This window comes from Petaurus breviceps, unplaced genomic scaffold (assembly GCF_028583685.1).
Source record: "Petaurus breviceps papuanus isolate PSGF00001 unplaced genomic scaffold, PetGlider_PUasm1.0 90779, whole genome shotgun sequence".
Classification (NCBI taxonomy): Eukaryota; Metazoa; Chordata; class Mammalia; order Diprotodontia; family Petauridae; genus Petaurus; species Petaurus breviceps.
In genome coordinates, this window is record NW_027187344.1 from 4,825,035 (window position 1) to 4,840,321 (window position 15,287).

General features: G+C 38.9%; 1 protein-coding gene across 3 annotated transcripts in view; it reads left to right on the forward strand.

Annotated features, from left to right (window-relative positions):
* Nucleotides 1-15,287, forward strand: part of ABO (ABO, alpha 1-3-N-acetylgalactosaminyltransferase and alpha 1-3-galactosyltransferase) — a 65,623-nt gene that overhangs the window by 27,840 nt on the left and 22,496 nt on the right. For all 3 annotated transcript variants that reach the window (XM_069069254.1, XM_069069256.1, XM_069069255.1), the window contains exon 2: nt 5,833-5,905. In XM_069069254.1, the coding sequence (XP_068925355.1) occupies nt 5,833-5,905 (73 nt within the window). The remainder of the gene's footprint in view (nt 1-5,832; nt 5,906-15,287) is intronic.

Here is a 15,287-nt window from a genome sequence, read left to right on the forward strand (position 1 = left end):
AATACACATAGCAAAAAATGAAAGAAATCCAAGTTAATAACAAAACAGAGATCAGAGGTAATATACATGTGACAATATGTACCAGGCAATATAGAGTGAAGGAGCTCTTTCACTGAAGTAAGGTTTCAGCTTAACCAAGCTTAATCTTACCTGAGGGGAAAATTCTCTGAAATTTTTACTGCAGCAAACTGGTAATAGGGATATAATAGAAGTTTTACGTGTTTACTCTTTCCTAGAGTCTTTCTCTCTTCATGGCCTCAATGCTAGAACCTTGAAGAGCTTGAGGAGATTGAAGAGCCTGGATCTCCCTTTTCTTCCTTCTCACCAATTCCTCCCCATTCCAGCTATGCAGCCTTGGAGTATTGATCACAACCAATGAGGGAGAATCCCATGTCATTGGCCTTTTAAGCCAGGGTTACATTCATTTTTGAGGAGTCCAGTGATTCTTAAACTGTCTCTCCTTGACTTGTCTTCTAGGTCAGTATTTTTTATATCAGACATCCTGCATTTTCTTCATTTTTTTCTCTTTTGATTTTGTTTTCATATTTCTTTCTGTCTCATGGAGTCATTGATTTTTCTTCAGTATATTCTAGTTTTCAGAAAGTCTATTATTTGGGTAAAGTTTATACTTTTTCTTCTAAACTATTTATTTTTCCTTCTACTTCTTTCCTCCAGAGATTTTACATTTTTTAAATCCCTTTCTTCATTTCTTCCAGCTATTCATGTAGGTCTTGTGAAAAGTTCATGTTTTCTTTGTGCCTCTCTTTGCAGTAGTATTACTTACTGCTTCTTTGGGAGAAATCTCCAGTTTTACAATAATTTTTTTTTAATTTTTTTAATGTTTTCTTTAATTTTACTTATCTCTCCAGCTTTAGTTCTTCAATTTGGGCTTTGTGTCAGGATCAGACTTGGACTTTTCCTGAACTTTTGCATCAGGTGATCAACTCTTCTTGGTCTTTCCCTGAGTCACCTGGGTTCCTGTGCTGGCCTCCACATCACAGATTTAGGTTACTCGCAATCTATGAGGGTCAGAATATTGGATCTTCAGGATCCTCTATGGTGTCTTAGATCAGAGTGTTCTTATCTCATTGCCCATGGTCCTGGGTAATTTTAATCTAAATGGTGTAACAATTTACTAATCTCTTGTACATGCTCATTGCCACTTCCTAGACCATCAAAGGTCATGCTGGGGCCATCTGACTACCCTGGGGCTTTCTTGAAAATGTCTTTAATTTTTTTACTGCCTTTAGACATAGAGTCTTCCAGACTACATGGGTCTATGGTCAGTTTCTGGTTGCACCTGGAGGATATCTTACACTGCCTCTGACTTTGCTGATGGCCCCCTTTCCTATTTCCCTCAGGCTTCTTAGAGACCTCTTATGAAGTTGTAGGGTGAAAGAACTCACTGTAGTTTTTAATTGCATGATTGATCATTATTTGGTCTGTGTGAACTTGAGGATTTTGCTCGACTAGATATGTGGGAGCTAAGTGGTCTGCCTCATGTTCAGATGTGAGGCCGATATAGTCATCTTGGCCAGAAGTAATTTTTTTTTAAAGCAATTGGGGTTAAGTAACTTGCCCAAGGTTACACTGGCCAGTTTTTTTGTGTGTATGGGTGTTAAGTATCTGAGGCTGGAACCAATTCTGGGTCCTCCTGACTCCCGGGCCAGCGCTCTTACTCACTGCGACACCTAGCTGCCCCAGTCAGAAGGCTTAAAGAAAAATTTAGATCAGTTCAGAAGAGTTGAGTGAGGCATTTCAGGTAGCAAGAATGAGGTATGCAAAATCTTGGAGTCATAGATGTGATGAGTGAAAGAGGAAGGTTCATGTAGGATGATACAGAGTGATGTAGCTAGAATCAAATCAGACCTTGAATGCTAGGGTTAGAAATAGAAAAAAAGAAAAAGAAAAGAAGCTTAAAACTGATACTTAACCACGTTTTGCCTTCATAATATGCAAATTGTCCCAAATCTTCAAAGATAGAAGGGAGATGCATTTTAAACATTCTTTTCTAGGGCAAAGCTTAGTCATTATAAATATGCAGCACTCAGATTATTTTTTAAAATTCTCTTTTCTTTATTATTATTATTGTATATATATTTTTCCTGGTTCTGTTTCTTCAATCTGAATCTGTTCATATATGTGTTTTGATGCTTCTCTGAATTCTTCACAATCACCATTATGACACAGTAGCATTCCAGTACATTTACATGCCATATTTTGTTTTGCTGTCCCCCAACTGATGGGCACCTACATTGCTTCTAATTGTTTGCTACCATGTAAAACATTGCTATTAGTAGTTTGGAATATATGTGACTTTTCTTTTAATGTTTGATCTCCTTGTGGAACATGCCTAGCAATGAAATCTATGAATCAAAAGGTATAGATATATTAATCCCTTTTTTTGAAAGATAATTTCATATCATTTTCTAGAATGGTTGGGCTAGTTCATAATTTCAACCATAGTGTTTTAGTGTCCCTATTTTTCTGAAGCCCCTTCAATCTTGACTATTTCCATTTTTGGTCATCTTTGCCATTTTACTGAGTATGAAATGAAACCTCATTATTGCTTTCATTTGGTTCTTTTATTATGAGTGACTTGGGGCAGCTTCTTATATAGTTGTCAGTTGTTTGTGACTCTTTTTTGAAGGGGGGAAGGCAGGGCAATTGGGGTTAAGTGACTTGCCCAAGGTCACATGGCTAACAAGTGTTAAGTGTCCGTGACCAGATTTGAACTCAGGTCCTCCTGACTCCAGGACTAGTGCTTTATTCACTGTACCATCTAGCTGCCCCAGTTTATGACTTTTTTTTTGAGAATTATTTATTTATATTCTTTGACCAATTATTGATTTATAATGGGAATAAATTCATGTTCAATGAATGCATTAGAATGATTAGAGAGGCCTGGTGATGGAATGAACTACCTGCTAACCAAGGGAACTCTCTATCTCTGGAATTGATCAAGCAGAGACAAGATGATCTCCTGTCAAGGACCCTGAGGTGTCTCACATCTCTGAGATTCTCTGATTAAGAGAGTGGCCAGCAACCCCCCAAATTAATAAGTATTACAGTTTATCCCTGAGTACCTGTGTATAATAAAGAAAGGTCTGGGCAAGGCTTTGGCTCCCACCACCTCCAATTCATGTAAAAGGTGACTCTGAACAAACTTTGGAGCTACAGAACCCACAAAATGACACAGAGAAGCTAACCTCTGAAGGCAGCCCATCAGGCTGGCAGGAAGTAGCCAGCGCAGTGCTCTGGAAGCCAACCACAGCTCCACTTGAGCCAGAGGTTTTAGCCTCAGGGCAGGCCTGACCAGCCTCAGCTGAAGAGACTTCAGATCACCAGCAGCTGTGGCAGTTTCCAGAATTATCAACCCATAGATGCTATGGACAAAGTGAGAGGGTGGAGGTCCTGGGGTGTGCAACCAGCTTGCCAGAGCATGTGGAGGCTTCAGAGAGGGCATCCATCTAATACCTTTGGCAGCTGAGAAAACCCCAGCATTTGGGACAAAGCTCCCCTGTCTGGTGGCAGAGTCCTACTGTGGCAAAAAGCCCAAAAGTCAAGTAATTGAGTGGCAACATGAGCAGGCAAAGGAAGCAAAGCAAACAGAGCAACCCAACTTTACACTCCTATTTTGGGGACAAAAAGGATCAAAACATGGAACAGGAGGAAGACAATGAAGTCAGAACTCCTGCACCAAAAGCTTCCCAAAAAATCTGAGCTGGTTACAGGCCATAGAGGACCTTAAGAAGGATTTTGAAAACCAAGCAAGAGAAGTGGAGGAAAAATTGGGAAGAGAAATGAGAACGATACAAGAAAATTATGAAATGACAGTCAACAACCTGACTGAAGAAAATAACACCTTAAAAAATAGACTAACTCAAATGGCAAAAGAGGCTCAAAAAGGCAATGAGGAGAATGCCTTAAAAAGCCAAATTTGCCAGATGGAAAAAGAATCTCAAAAGCTCACTGAAGAGAATCATTCCTTCAGAATTAGATTGGAGCAAATGGAAGCTAGTGACTTTATGAGAAATCAAGATACCATTAAACAGATCCAAACAAATGAAAAAATAGAAGGCATTGTGAAATATCTCATTGGAAAAACCACTGACTTGGAGAACAGATCCAGGAGAGATCATTTAAAAATTATTGGACTACCTGGAAACCATGATCAAAGAAAGAACCTAGAAATCATCCTTCAAGAAATTCTCAAGGAAAATTGCCCTGATGCTTTAGAACCAGAGGGCAAAATGGAGGTTGAAAGAATCTACCCACCACCCCCTGAAAAAGATCCCAAAAAGAAAACTCCTAGGAATATTATAGCCAGGTTCTAAAATTCCCAGATCAAGGAGAAAATATTACAAGCAGCCAGGAAGAAACAATTTGAATATTGTGGAAACACAATCAGGATAACACAGGATCTGGCAGCTTCTACACTGAGGGATTGAAGGGCTTGGAATATGATATTCCAGAGGTCAAAGGAGCTGGGATTAAAACCAAGAATCACCTACCCAGCAAAACTGAGTATCATGTTTCAGGGGAAAATATGGTCATTCAGTGGAATAGAGGACTTTCAAGCATTCTTGATGAAAAAACCAGAGTTGAATAGAAAATTTGACACTCAGATACAAGAAGCAAGAGAAGCTTGAGAAGGTAAACAGGGAAAAGAAATCATAAGGAACTTTTAAAAGTTGAACTATTTACTTTCCTACATGGAAAAACAATAGTTGTAACTTATGAAACTTTTCTCAGTGTGAAAATAGTTGAAGGGAATAGAAATGTGTGCGTGTGTATATATATGTGTGTGTGTGTGTGTGTGTGTGTGTGTGTGTGTGTGTGTGTGTATACATACATATATGTGTCTATACAGGAGGGTATATGGGTATATGAATATATGAATGTATGTATATATGTATACAGGTATACATAGATAGAGGGCATAGGACCAATTTAATAGGAAGGGATGATACTTAAAAGGTGAAATTAAGAGGTGAGAGAGGAATATAATGAGAGGAGATGGGGAGGGACAGAATGGGGTAAACTATCTCATATAGAAGAGGAAAGGAAAAATGGTCACAATGGAGGGGAAGAACAGGAAGGCAAAAGGGAATGGGTCAACCTTATTCTCATTGAGTTTGGCTTAGGGAGGGAATGACATACATACTAAATAGGGTATCTCACTCTACAGGAGAGTAGGAGGGAAGGGGATGAGACAGGGGTGATGGAAGGGAGGGGAGGCTGCAGGGGAGGGAAGCTGGAAGCACCCACTTTTGAAAAGGGACAGGATCAAAGTAGAGAATAGAACAAGTGGGAGGTGAGATAGGAGGGAGGGAAATATAGTTAGTCTTTTACAATATATCTAGTATGTTAATGTTTTGCATTAGCTACACATGTATAACCTATACTGAAATGCTTATCTTCCCAGTAAGGGTGGGTGACAAGGGAGGAAGTAAATGAATCTGGAATTCAAAGCTTTAAAATCAAATGTTTAAATATATATATACTATTGTTAATATTATTTTACATGTAACTGGGAAATAAGATATACAGGCACTGGGGCATAGAGATCCACCGTGCCCTACTTGAAAGTCAAAGAGGGTATGGGAGAGAGCAGATTGGAGGAGGGGATATCCAGTGGGATTGCTATTTTGTGGTGGTAGGTAGGGGGAAAAACAGGGAGAAAATTTGTAACCCAAAATCTTGCAGAAATGAATGATGTAAACTAGAAGTTAATAAAGAATTTGATTTAAAAAAAAGAAAGGTCTGGAGTTAGATGATTCTTAGATTGGCAAAGTAGGCCTTAAATAATCTGTGATTTCTTTTTTGCAGAATGGCTGAGTAACAATTCCAAGCGCTGGCTTTGGGTAATTTTGGTGTTGGCTGCCTGTCTAGGTGTATATAGGTAAGGAAAAGGTTTGTTTTAGTTATGACCTTTGACAACAATAAAGATATGACTCAAAAAGGCAAGTGTTCTAACCCAGAGGGAAAACAAAGATTCATTCATGTTGCTTTCCTTGGCAAAGCAAATGAGGAAATGAGAGATGGCAGTTAAGGTGTTTAAGTTGCAATAGTCTGGCCACCAAGGTATAAAACTTATAATTAATTTGGACAAGGGTGTGATCTCAGGTCAAAATTTGTGCAAGGTAAGAAAAGCATTTGTTACTCCAAATCTAGATATAAACAAGACTATAGCTTAAATGTGTTAAGGGGACAAACTTCTTTTGAGTACTTTGGACATCTGCTAACCATACCAAAAAAATACATTAGTTATTATAATCATCTGTCTCTAAAGCAAGTTCAAGGACCTATTCATATCAATGCTTTATTAGATTCTTTTGTTGCTATGGAATGAACTTGAAAGTTGTAGAATCACAGACACACAATTGGCTGGGAGCTCTGGGGTCTCAAGTCTAACCCTCTTGTTTTGTGGATGGGGAGACTGACACTCAGAAAGGATCACCTTGGGAACTCACTCTACTGGCAGGAAACCACATATGTACAGAGAGACAGATTCAAGATAACTTGAGGAAGGGAGCATTACCAACTAAGGAAATCAGGTAAGCATTCATCATCACCATCATCATCATCATCATCATAACTGATAACAGCAATAATAGTGCTTTTATAATTTTATTATATTTATAATACATTTATATACATATAAACATATAGAATATTATATACAATATCAATAATATTATTTAACAAAGCTATATTTAATATTTTAATAATATTAAATTAAATGTTTAATAACACTACATAAAATACAAAAAATATTATATAAAATATTTATAATATTATTTTATAATAGTAGTAGCGCTTTAAGGTTTGCAAATTACTTTAGATATGCTGTTACACTTGATCCTAATATTTGATGCCTAGGAGGTATTATTACTCTCATTTTACAAATGAGGAAACTGAGACTAAGAGAATTAAAGTTGCTTTAGTTAGTAATCAATCAGCATTTATTAAACACCATCTCTATGCCAAACACTGTGATAAGGGATAGGGTTATAAAGGTAGGTAGGGGTGGACCAGTCAGGAGGCTACTACAATATCTAGGCATGAGGAGATGAGGGCCTGCACCAGGAGGTGAAGTATGTGAGAGATATTATGAAGGTTAAATTGACCAAACCTGGCAAGAGATTGGATATAGAAAGTAAGAGAGAATGAGAAGTCAAGGATAATACTGGGAGGATGGTTATATCCTCAACAGTAATAGGGAAATTATGAAGAAGGGAGGGTTTTGGGAGAATGGTAATAAGTTCCATTTTGGTCAGGTTGAGTTGAAGACATCTATGAAACCTCCCGTCTGTGATGTCTAATGGGAGTCTAGAAGTCAGGAGAGATGTTAGGACTAGAGAAGCAGATCTGAGAAGCATCAGCATAGAAATGATAATTGAAACTATGGGAGTTGATGATATCACAAAGTGAAACGGTGTAGAGGGAGAAGAGGGGGCAGAAAGGAGCCCTGTTGTAACCTGGGCGAGATGTGACCTGGATGATGATGTTGCAGTAAAGGAGAATGAGAAGAAGCAATCAGAAAGGCAGGAAAAGGCTCAGGTTAGATAGTGTCTTAGAAAACTATAGGGAGATGAGGGTACCAAGGACAAGAGAGTGATCACCAGTGGCAAAGGCTTCAGAAAGGTCAACGAGGAGGACTGAGAAAAGGCCATTAGATTTAAGAAATCACTGGTAACTTTGGAGAGAGCAGCTTAGGCAGTATGACGAGGTCAAAAGCCAGACTTCAGTGAGTTAAGAAGAGAGTAAGAGGAAGGAGATGGAAGCACCAATCAGTCAATTTCCTTAGGGAGTTTGGGCATAAAAAGGAGGAGAGATGTGGGACCATATCTAGCATGCATAGGTGGATCAAGTGAGAGGTTTTTGAGGACAGAGGAGACCTGGGCACATTTGTAGACAATAGGGAAGCATCCAGTAGGCAGGGAGAGATTGAATATAAGAGACAGTAGGAATTATAGAATCTGCTGGAGAAGATGGGGGTCACTTGGGTAGGTAGAGGGGTTTATCTTGGCAAGGAGATGGATGTGAACTCAATTCCTTCTGATTACAAGCTCACTATTTTATCCACACAAGTCAACAAAAATGTTAATTATTTTTCTTATACATTTTGGTACAAGCCTAGGCATGGAGAAGCTTTAGTTGGCGTACAGAGAAGTGTGTCTCCATGGGATAAGTCGGGGTTGGGAAATAAGCCATTTCTCCCAAGTCCTACTATAAGCATAGAGACTCACAGCCTTTAGAAGAGAATTAATTCATTTACAATCATTAGCCTTGGGGCCATTTTGTTGTGTTCCATGGGAGGGAGAATTGAGTTTTTCTGAACTGCAAGTCTGTCATTGACTTCAGTGGACTCTTTATCTTTTCATTGACCTTCCATAAGAATTTGGGAGAAAGAAAGGTAAAACATAAAGGTTAGACATACCTGCCTGTTTACACTTTGAATTGTGACATTCTAACATGACATTACTCATGTCAAGAAGGGAAGACACACTGACTTACTTTCTATGCTATCATATTTATCCCCTTTAAAGATGCCCTAAGAATTCCATAGAGGAAGTGATGTGGTGCAGTGGATAGAGGAATGGGCCTAGAGTAAGGGAGACGAGTTCAAATGTGGCTGTGGATGCTTATTGGCTGTGTGTGACCTTGAACAAGTCCCTTAACCTCACCTCTATAAGGATAATAACAGATAGCTCATAGGGTTGTTATGAGGATCAAAGAGGAAAATATTTATAAAGCGATTAGCACAGTGCCTGGCACATAGTAGGTACTATATAAATGCTTTTTTCTCCTTTCCCCCCTCCTTTTTTGTTTTGTTTAGAACTGACTTTATTTGGTGGGTGGTTTTTTTTAGTATTTTTATTTTTCCTCCCTTACATGTAAAAACACTTTTTAGCATTTATTTTTAAACTTTGAGCTCCAAATTCTCTCCCTCCTTCCCTCTCTGCCCCTCTACATTGAGAAGGCAAGTAATTCAATATAGCTTATACATGTGTAGTCATGCAAAACATTTCTGTATTAGTCATGTTGTGAAAGAAAACAGAGACTGAAAAAAAACCCATCAAGAAAAATAAAAAATGCATGCTTCATACTGTTAAGGATATCACCATCCTCCCAGTGTTATCCTTGACTTCTCATTCTCTCCTACCTCCTATATCCAATCTCTTGACATTCTTGGGGAATTCAGACACCATCAGTTCTTTGTCTAGGGATAGCATTTTTCATCAGAAAGCCTTCAGAGTTGTCTTAGATCATTATACTGACGAGAATAGCTAAGTCATTCACAGCTGTTCATCTTACAATATTACTGTTAATTTGTACATGATACATTTCATTTTGCATCGGCTCATGTAAGTTTTCCCAGGTTTTTCTGAAGCATCCTGCTCATCATTTCTTATAGCAAAATAATATTCCATTATAATCACATAGCACAATTTGTTCAGTCATTTCCCAATTGATGGGCATCCCCTCAATTCCCACTTTTTGTTTTTTATCTCTTTTGAGATACAAGTGGTATTGCTAGGTCAAAGGGTTTTATAGTTCTTTGGACATAGTTCCAAATTGCTCTACAGAATGGTTGAATCAGTTCATAACTCTACCAGCAGTGCAGTAATGTCTCATTTTCCCTACATTCCCTCCAATATTTATCATTTTCCTTTTCTGTTGTATCAGCCAATTTAAAAGGTATGAGGTAGTAACTCAGAATTGTTTTAATTTGCATTTTTCCAATCAATAGTGAGTTAGAATATTTTTTTTAATATGGCTATAGATAACTTTGAATACTTCATCTGAAAACAGGTTTTTGCTTCTGTCTACCCTCTCCCCCAATCTGCCCTCCCATCTGTCACTGCATCTCCCCCCATCTTCCTCTCCTACTTTCTTGTAGGATAAGATAGATTTCTATTCCCAATTGAGTGTGTATGTTAGTCCCTCTTTGAACCAATTCTGATGCGAGTAAGGTTCACTCCCTTTCTTTCACCTCTCCCTTCTTTCCCTCCACTATAAAAGCTTTTTCTTGACTCTTTTACGTGAGATAATTTACCCCATTCTACCTCTCCCTTTCCCTTTCTCCCAGTAAATTCTTCTTACACCCTTTAATTTTATTTTTTTAGCTCTCATCCCTTCATATTCAACTCATACCCATGCCCTCTGTCTAGATATACTCCTTCTAACTGCCCTAATAATGAGAAAGTTCTTATGAGTTACAGGTATCATCTTCTGTGTAGGAATGTAAACAGTTTAACCTTATGAAGTCCCTTATGATTTCCCTTTCCTGTTTACCTTTTTATGCTTATCTTGAGTCTTGTATTTGAAAGTCAAATTTTCTATTCAGCTCTGGTCTTTTCATAAAGAATCATTGAAAGTCTTCTATTTCATTGAATGTCTATTTTTTCCCATGAAGGATTATACTCAGTTTTGTTGGGTAGGTGATTCTTGGTTGTAATCCTAGCTTGTTTGCCCTCCAGAATATCATATCCCAAGATCTCCGATCCTTTACTGTAGAAGCTACTAAATCTTGTGTTATCCTGACTATGACTCCATGATACTTGAATTGTTTCTTTCTGGCTGTTTGGCTATAATATTCTTGGGAGTTTTCATTTTGGGATCTCTTTCAGAAGGTGATGAGTGGATTCTTTCAGTTTCTACTTCAATATCAGGGCAGTTTTCCTTGGTAATTTCTTGAAAGATGATGTCTACGCTATTTTTTTTGATCATGGCTTTCAGGTAGTCCAATAATTTTAAAATTATCCCTCCTTGATCTGTTTCTAGGTCAGTTGTTTTTCCAGTGAGATATTTCACATTGTCTTCAATTTTTTCATTCTTTTGGTTTTGTTTTATTGTTTCTTGATTTCTGAAATAGTCATTAGCTTCCATTTACTCAGTTCTAATTTTTAAGGATTATTTTCTTCAGTGAGTTTTTGTATCTCCTTTTCCATTTGGCCAATTCTATTTTTTTGGAGTTTTTTTTTCCCTTTAGTTAATTTTTGTGCCTCTTTTCCCATCTGGCCAATTCTGCTCTTTAAGGAATTCTTCTCTTCATTGGCTTTTTGTACTTCTTTTTTGTCTTGGTCTGTTTTTTAAGGTGTTATTTTTTTTCAGTATTTTTTGTGTATCTTTTTACCAGGCTGTTGACTCATTTTTTCCATCATTTTCTTGTATCATTCTCATTTCTTTTCCCAATCTTTCCTCTTATCTCTCTTACTTAATTTTCAAAATCCTTTTTCAGCCCTTCCATGGCCTGAGACCAATTCCCATTTTTCTTAGAGGCTTTGAATGTAGGAATTTTGACTTTGTTATCTTCTTTTGAGTGTATATTTTGATCTTTCTTATCACCATAGTAACTTTCTATGTTCAGAATTTTTTCTGTTTTTTTTTTTTTTGCTCATTTTCCCAGCCTATTTCTTTGTTAGAGATGGGCTCTGCTTCCAGTAAGAAGGACATACTATCTCAAGCTTCAGGGGTTTTGTGTAGCTGTTTTCAGAGATATTTCTAGGAACCTGTAAGTTTTCATTTCTTCCAAGGTGGTATGATCTAAGGAGAGGTATGTTTACTACTCTCCTGGCCTGTGTTCTGGTCTGTGAGTGACCACAAGCACTCTTTTCTGCCCTGGAACTGTAAGGAGGGTCCTTGCTCCACTGTAACCACAAGCTCTGCTGTGGTAGGGCTCCTCCTTGCCCTGGGACTGCCACCCAGGACTATAACCTAGATCCAAGTATGGGCAAAGCAGCAGAATCCTGCCTCAATACTAGCAAAGAAGCCCTTGTCATCTCCTTTTTATCAGTTGTTTGACCCCTTTACTATCTGTGTGCTGAGAGCTCCAGAAGTAGCTGCTGTTGTTACTGATTCAGTGGCTCCCAAGGCCTGCTCCTGGTTTGCTGGGGCCCAGTCTTTACTGGTGTGGCCTGCCCTGGACTGCGTTCTACTCTCATCCAGGTGTAACAGGCCTTTCCTGCTGACCTTCTAAGTTGTGTTTGGCTGAAAATTTATTTTGCCCCTTCATTTTGTGGGTTCTGTTGCTCTAGGAATTATTTTATGGAATTATTTAAAGGGGTTTGGAGGAGAGCTTAGGCAAGTTACTGCCTTTGTCATCTTGGCTCTTCCCCTCTCTTTCCCCACCCTTTGGTTCTCTTTGGCCCTTTGCCAGAGTCTGGGGGCCAACCAGCTGAGGATGTATGCAGGACTTTGAATTATTTTGCAACTCTCTCCTCACCAGTACTTTTATCTGTAGTAATTTATTTTATGATCATTCATATAACAGAAATACTCATTCTCTCAGTTCCCTTTAAGTGTGTATATATGTATAATGCCAATGCGATACCTGTAGCAGCTGCTATTTCTAGGGTAAATTTGCAAAATATAATAAACTGCTTATTAAATGCAAAACCAAAGTATTTATCTGGATTAGAATACCAGGAGGTAATATTTTATAAGTTATTGATTATCATGGTTCCAGAGAGCTCTGACATCTTAGGCATTCTTATTTGTTAGACCTCTCTTCAAACAAGTTTCCTTAGACTAGTTCCTCCTTCCACCCACTCAAGCTGCTTCTTTCTCTGAACTCTGTGTGCTCTCACTCTCTGCTCTGCCTCTCACATGCTGCAAGGTCTCTCTCCCCAACATTCTATTTCAGTTAAAATTCCATTGGATAAGCTCCTCCCACTCTTAACTCCATGTGACCCAGGCTCCAGGTCACATAGGCCTATTACTAGACAGGGAAGATCTTTCTATTCCATTAACATTACAATATGTGTTTGTGTGTGCATGCCACATCTACATGGGTGTAGTGGAGTGAGGGGCAAAGTCAAGAAAACAGCCTCACAGGTATTATAGTCAAGCTATGGCCCTGTGCAAAGTATTCTTAGAATAAGGCTCTCTCCCAACCTTTCTATTCCTGCCTTAAGTAGAGAGTCACAAATTAGAACTTGATAACCATGTCTGCCTTTCATATGTGCAACTTTGACCTTAGAGCTGGCTGGTTGGGAAACCTGGCTCCTTTTTTCTGTCAGGGGAAATGTATTTCAGATGTGGGGCTCTCACAGCCACCCTATGACTTGGTAAATGGTCTTTGAGATTGGCCATGCCCCTCAAATTTATTATCTTGTGATAAATATGGCCACCCAATTAACTGCCTTTTTACCTCCCATCAGTTGTGTTTGCAATTTGTTCATCACAAGATTCGTTTTTTCTTAATTTTTTTTGACATGTAATACACACACACACACACAACCTTCATTTCTTAATATGTCTCTCTCCCTGATGCGAGTGAAGTTCTTTTTTTTTTCTTTCTGTTAGCTTAAATATTACCCACATTGACATTCATCCTTACATATTGTAGCATTTAAAAAGGTTTGAGAGACATAATTTCCAGGTAATTTAATTTTGTTTTTGTTAATAAGGCCTGCTTATTTTTTAATAAAACAATGGTCATTTGGCCTTCTCTCTTAAACTAATGGCAGTGGATTTACAGTTTATATGCCCTTTGAAGACTAAGTGTTCCAGAGGATGGTAATTAACTTTGATTGATTAACAATTAATGAGAAAATGAATATTACAATGACAGAATGGCCTGTATTACAGTGAGAGTCTTGGGGTATGTGACTTGAATCACCCAAATCTTGGTCAAAGACCCTTACCAATCTCCTTATCACCTGTCTGACAAAAGGGAATTTCTGTATTTTCCCAGACCTGTTGAGCAAATGTAATGAACCAGAAAGTACCCATTAGCTGTGAGTGAGACCAAGATCTGGGTTTTAAATAAATTTAGATGTGGATTGTTTTTTTAAAGCAATTGGGGTTAAGTAACTTGCTCAAGGTTACACGGCCAGGTGTTTCTGGGTGGGTGCTAAGTGTCTGAGCCCGGATTCGATCCCCAGGTTATCTCGACACTGGAGCCGGTGCTCTTACTCACTGTGCTACCTGGCCACCCTAGATGTGGATTTATTGATCAAGTGCACAACTGCCTGGAGTATACACTCAAATCAGGTAGCCCTGTATTGGGGGTACAGGCTGAGTTTATAAAGGCAAAAACCACAAAAACCACAATTGGAGAGGGGAGCTTGTATAAGCAGTGACATATAAAAGCCAAGAACAGCCATTGGTTGGATCTATAGCTCAGGGCTAATTTGGGAAACATGGTGCAAGGGTGCAAGGCCAGGACCCTCCATGTAATGGGGTCCCACCCAGAACAGGGTGGAGGGTAGAGGGTAGAGGGCACAGGGGGAGTGGAATTTCCCAGAACAGGCTGGGGTCATGGAACAGGCCAGGGTCATGTTCTGGGTGAAGGGTGAAAGGGGACCCTGCTTGGTCAGTGTTCTGGGTGGAGGATCTTGCTGGGTCAGCATTCCAGAACAGGGTGGTCTCTTGCATGGGATAGACTTGCCCCATGATCTCTATACAGGCTTGCACCATAACCCTTACATGAAATGCTATTTCAAGGCTTACTGATTTAGGGAAGTACTAACTCAGGGAAAGATAAGGGAGCTGGGGACTATGCGTTGGGTGATAAGCCTTTAAGCTGCTACAAGCAGTTACAGGGTTTAGGATAAAGACAAAGACAAATATAAAGGGGCTTAATGGTGGGCTCCAAATCAGGTGGCATGTGATTTGGGTTACCTTACAACAGCCCAAGCTTAGAATTTCTTTTACTGTATAATTAGATCTTGACCTGGGTAAACCTCTGCCTAAGATTTCCCACACTAGTTGGTTTCTGGATGAGGAAGTAGAAAAGGGGAAACTCCTTGGTTCTGATTCAATAATTAGTTATTAAATGCAAGAGAGAAATAATCATTTCTCACAATCTTACTCTAACTTTTGCTTTCCTCTGGGGCCATGGGCTTCTTGCTGATGAGTAATCACCATAATGAGCCTGACCCGTACCTAGTCTGTTACTGCTCCATCTTCATGTCGTGCCACAGTGGGCATACCCATCATCCTCTCTGCTTTCCATCTCCAACTCCAGGGCCAGTAATCATATCAACAGTACCACACTATGGCTCCTGGAAACGACATGTCAGTCAATTGTTTTGTGACTCCATTCATTAACCTTGTGGTTTTCCTGACCAAAACATACTTCCCTGGTCAATATCCCCTTATATGTGTTGTTTCTTCTTTTAGAATAAAGATTCCTTGAGAACAGGGACTGTATTGCTTTTAAAATTTGTATCCCTAGCACTTAGCATAGTGTCTGGTACATAATACTATTTCCTTCCTTCCTTCCTTCCTTCCTTCCTTCCTTCCTTCCTTCCTTCCTTCCTTCCTTCCTT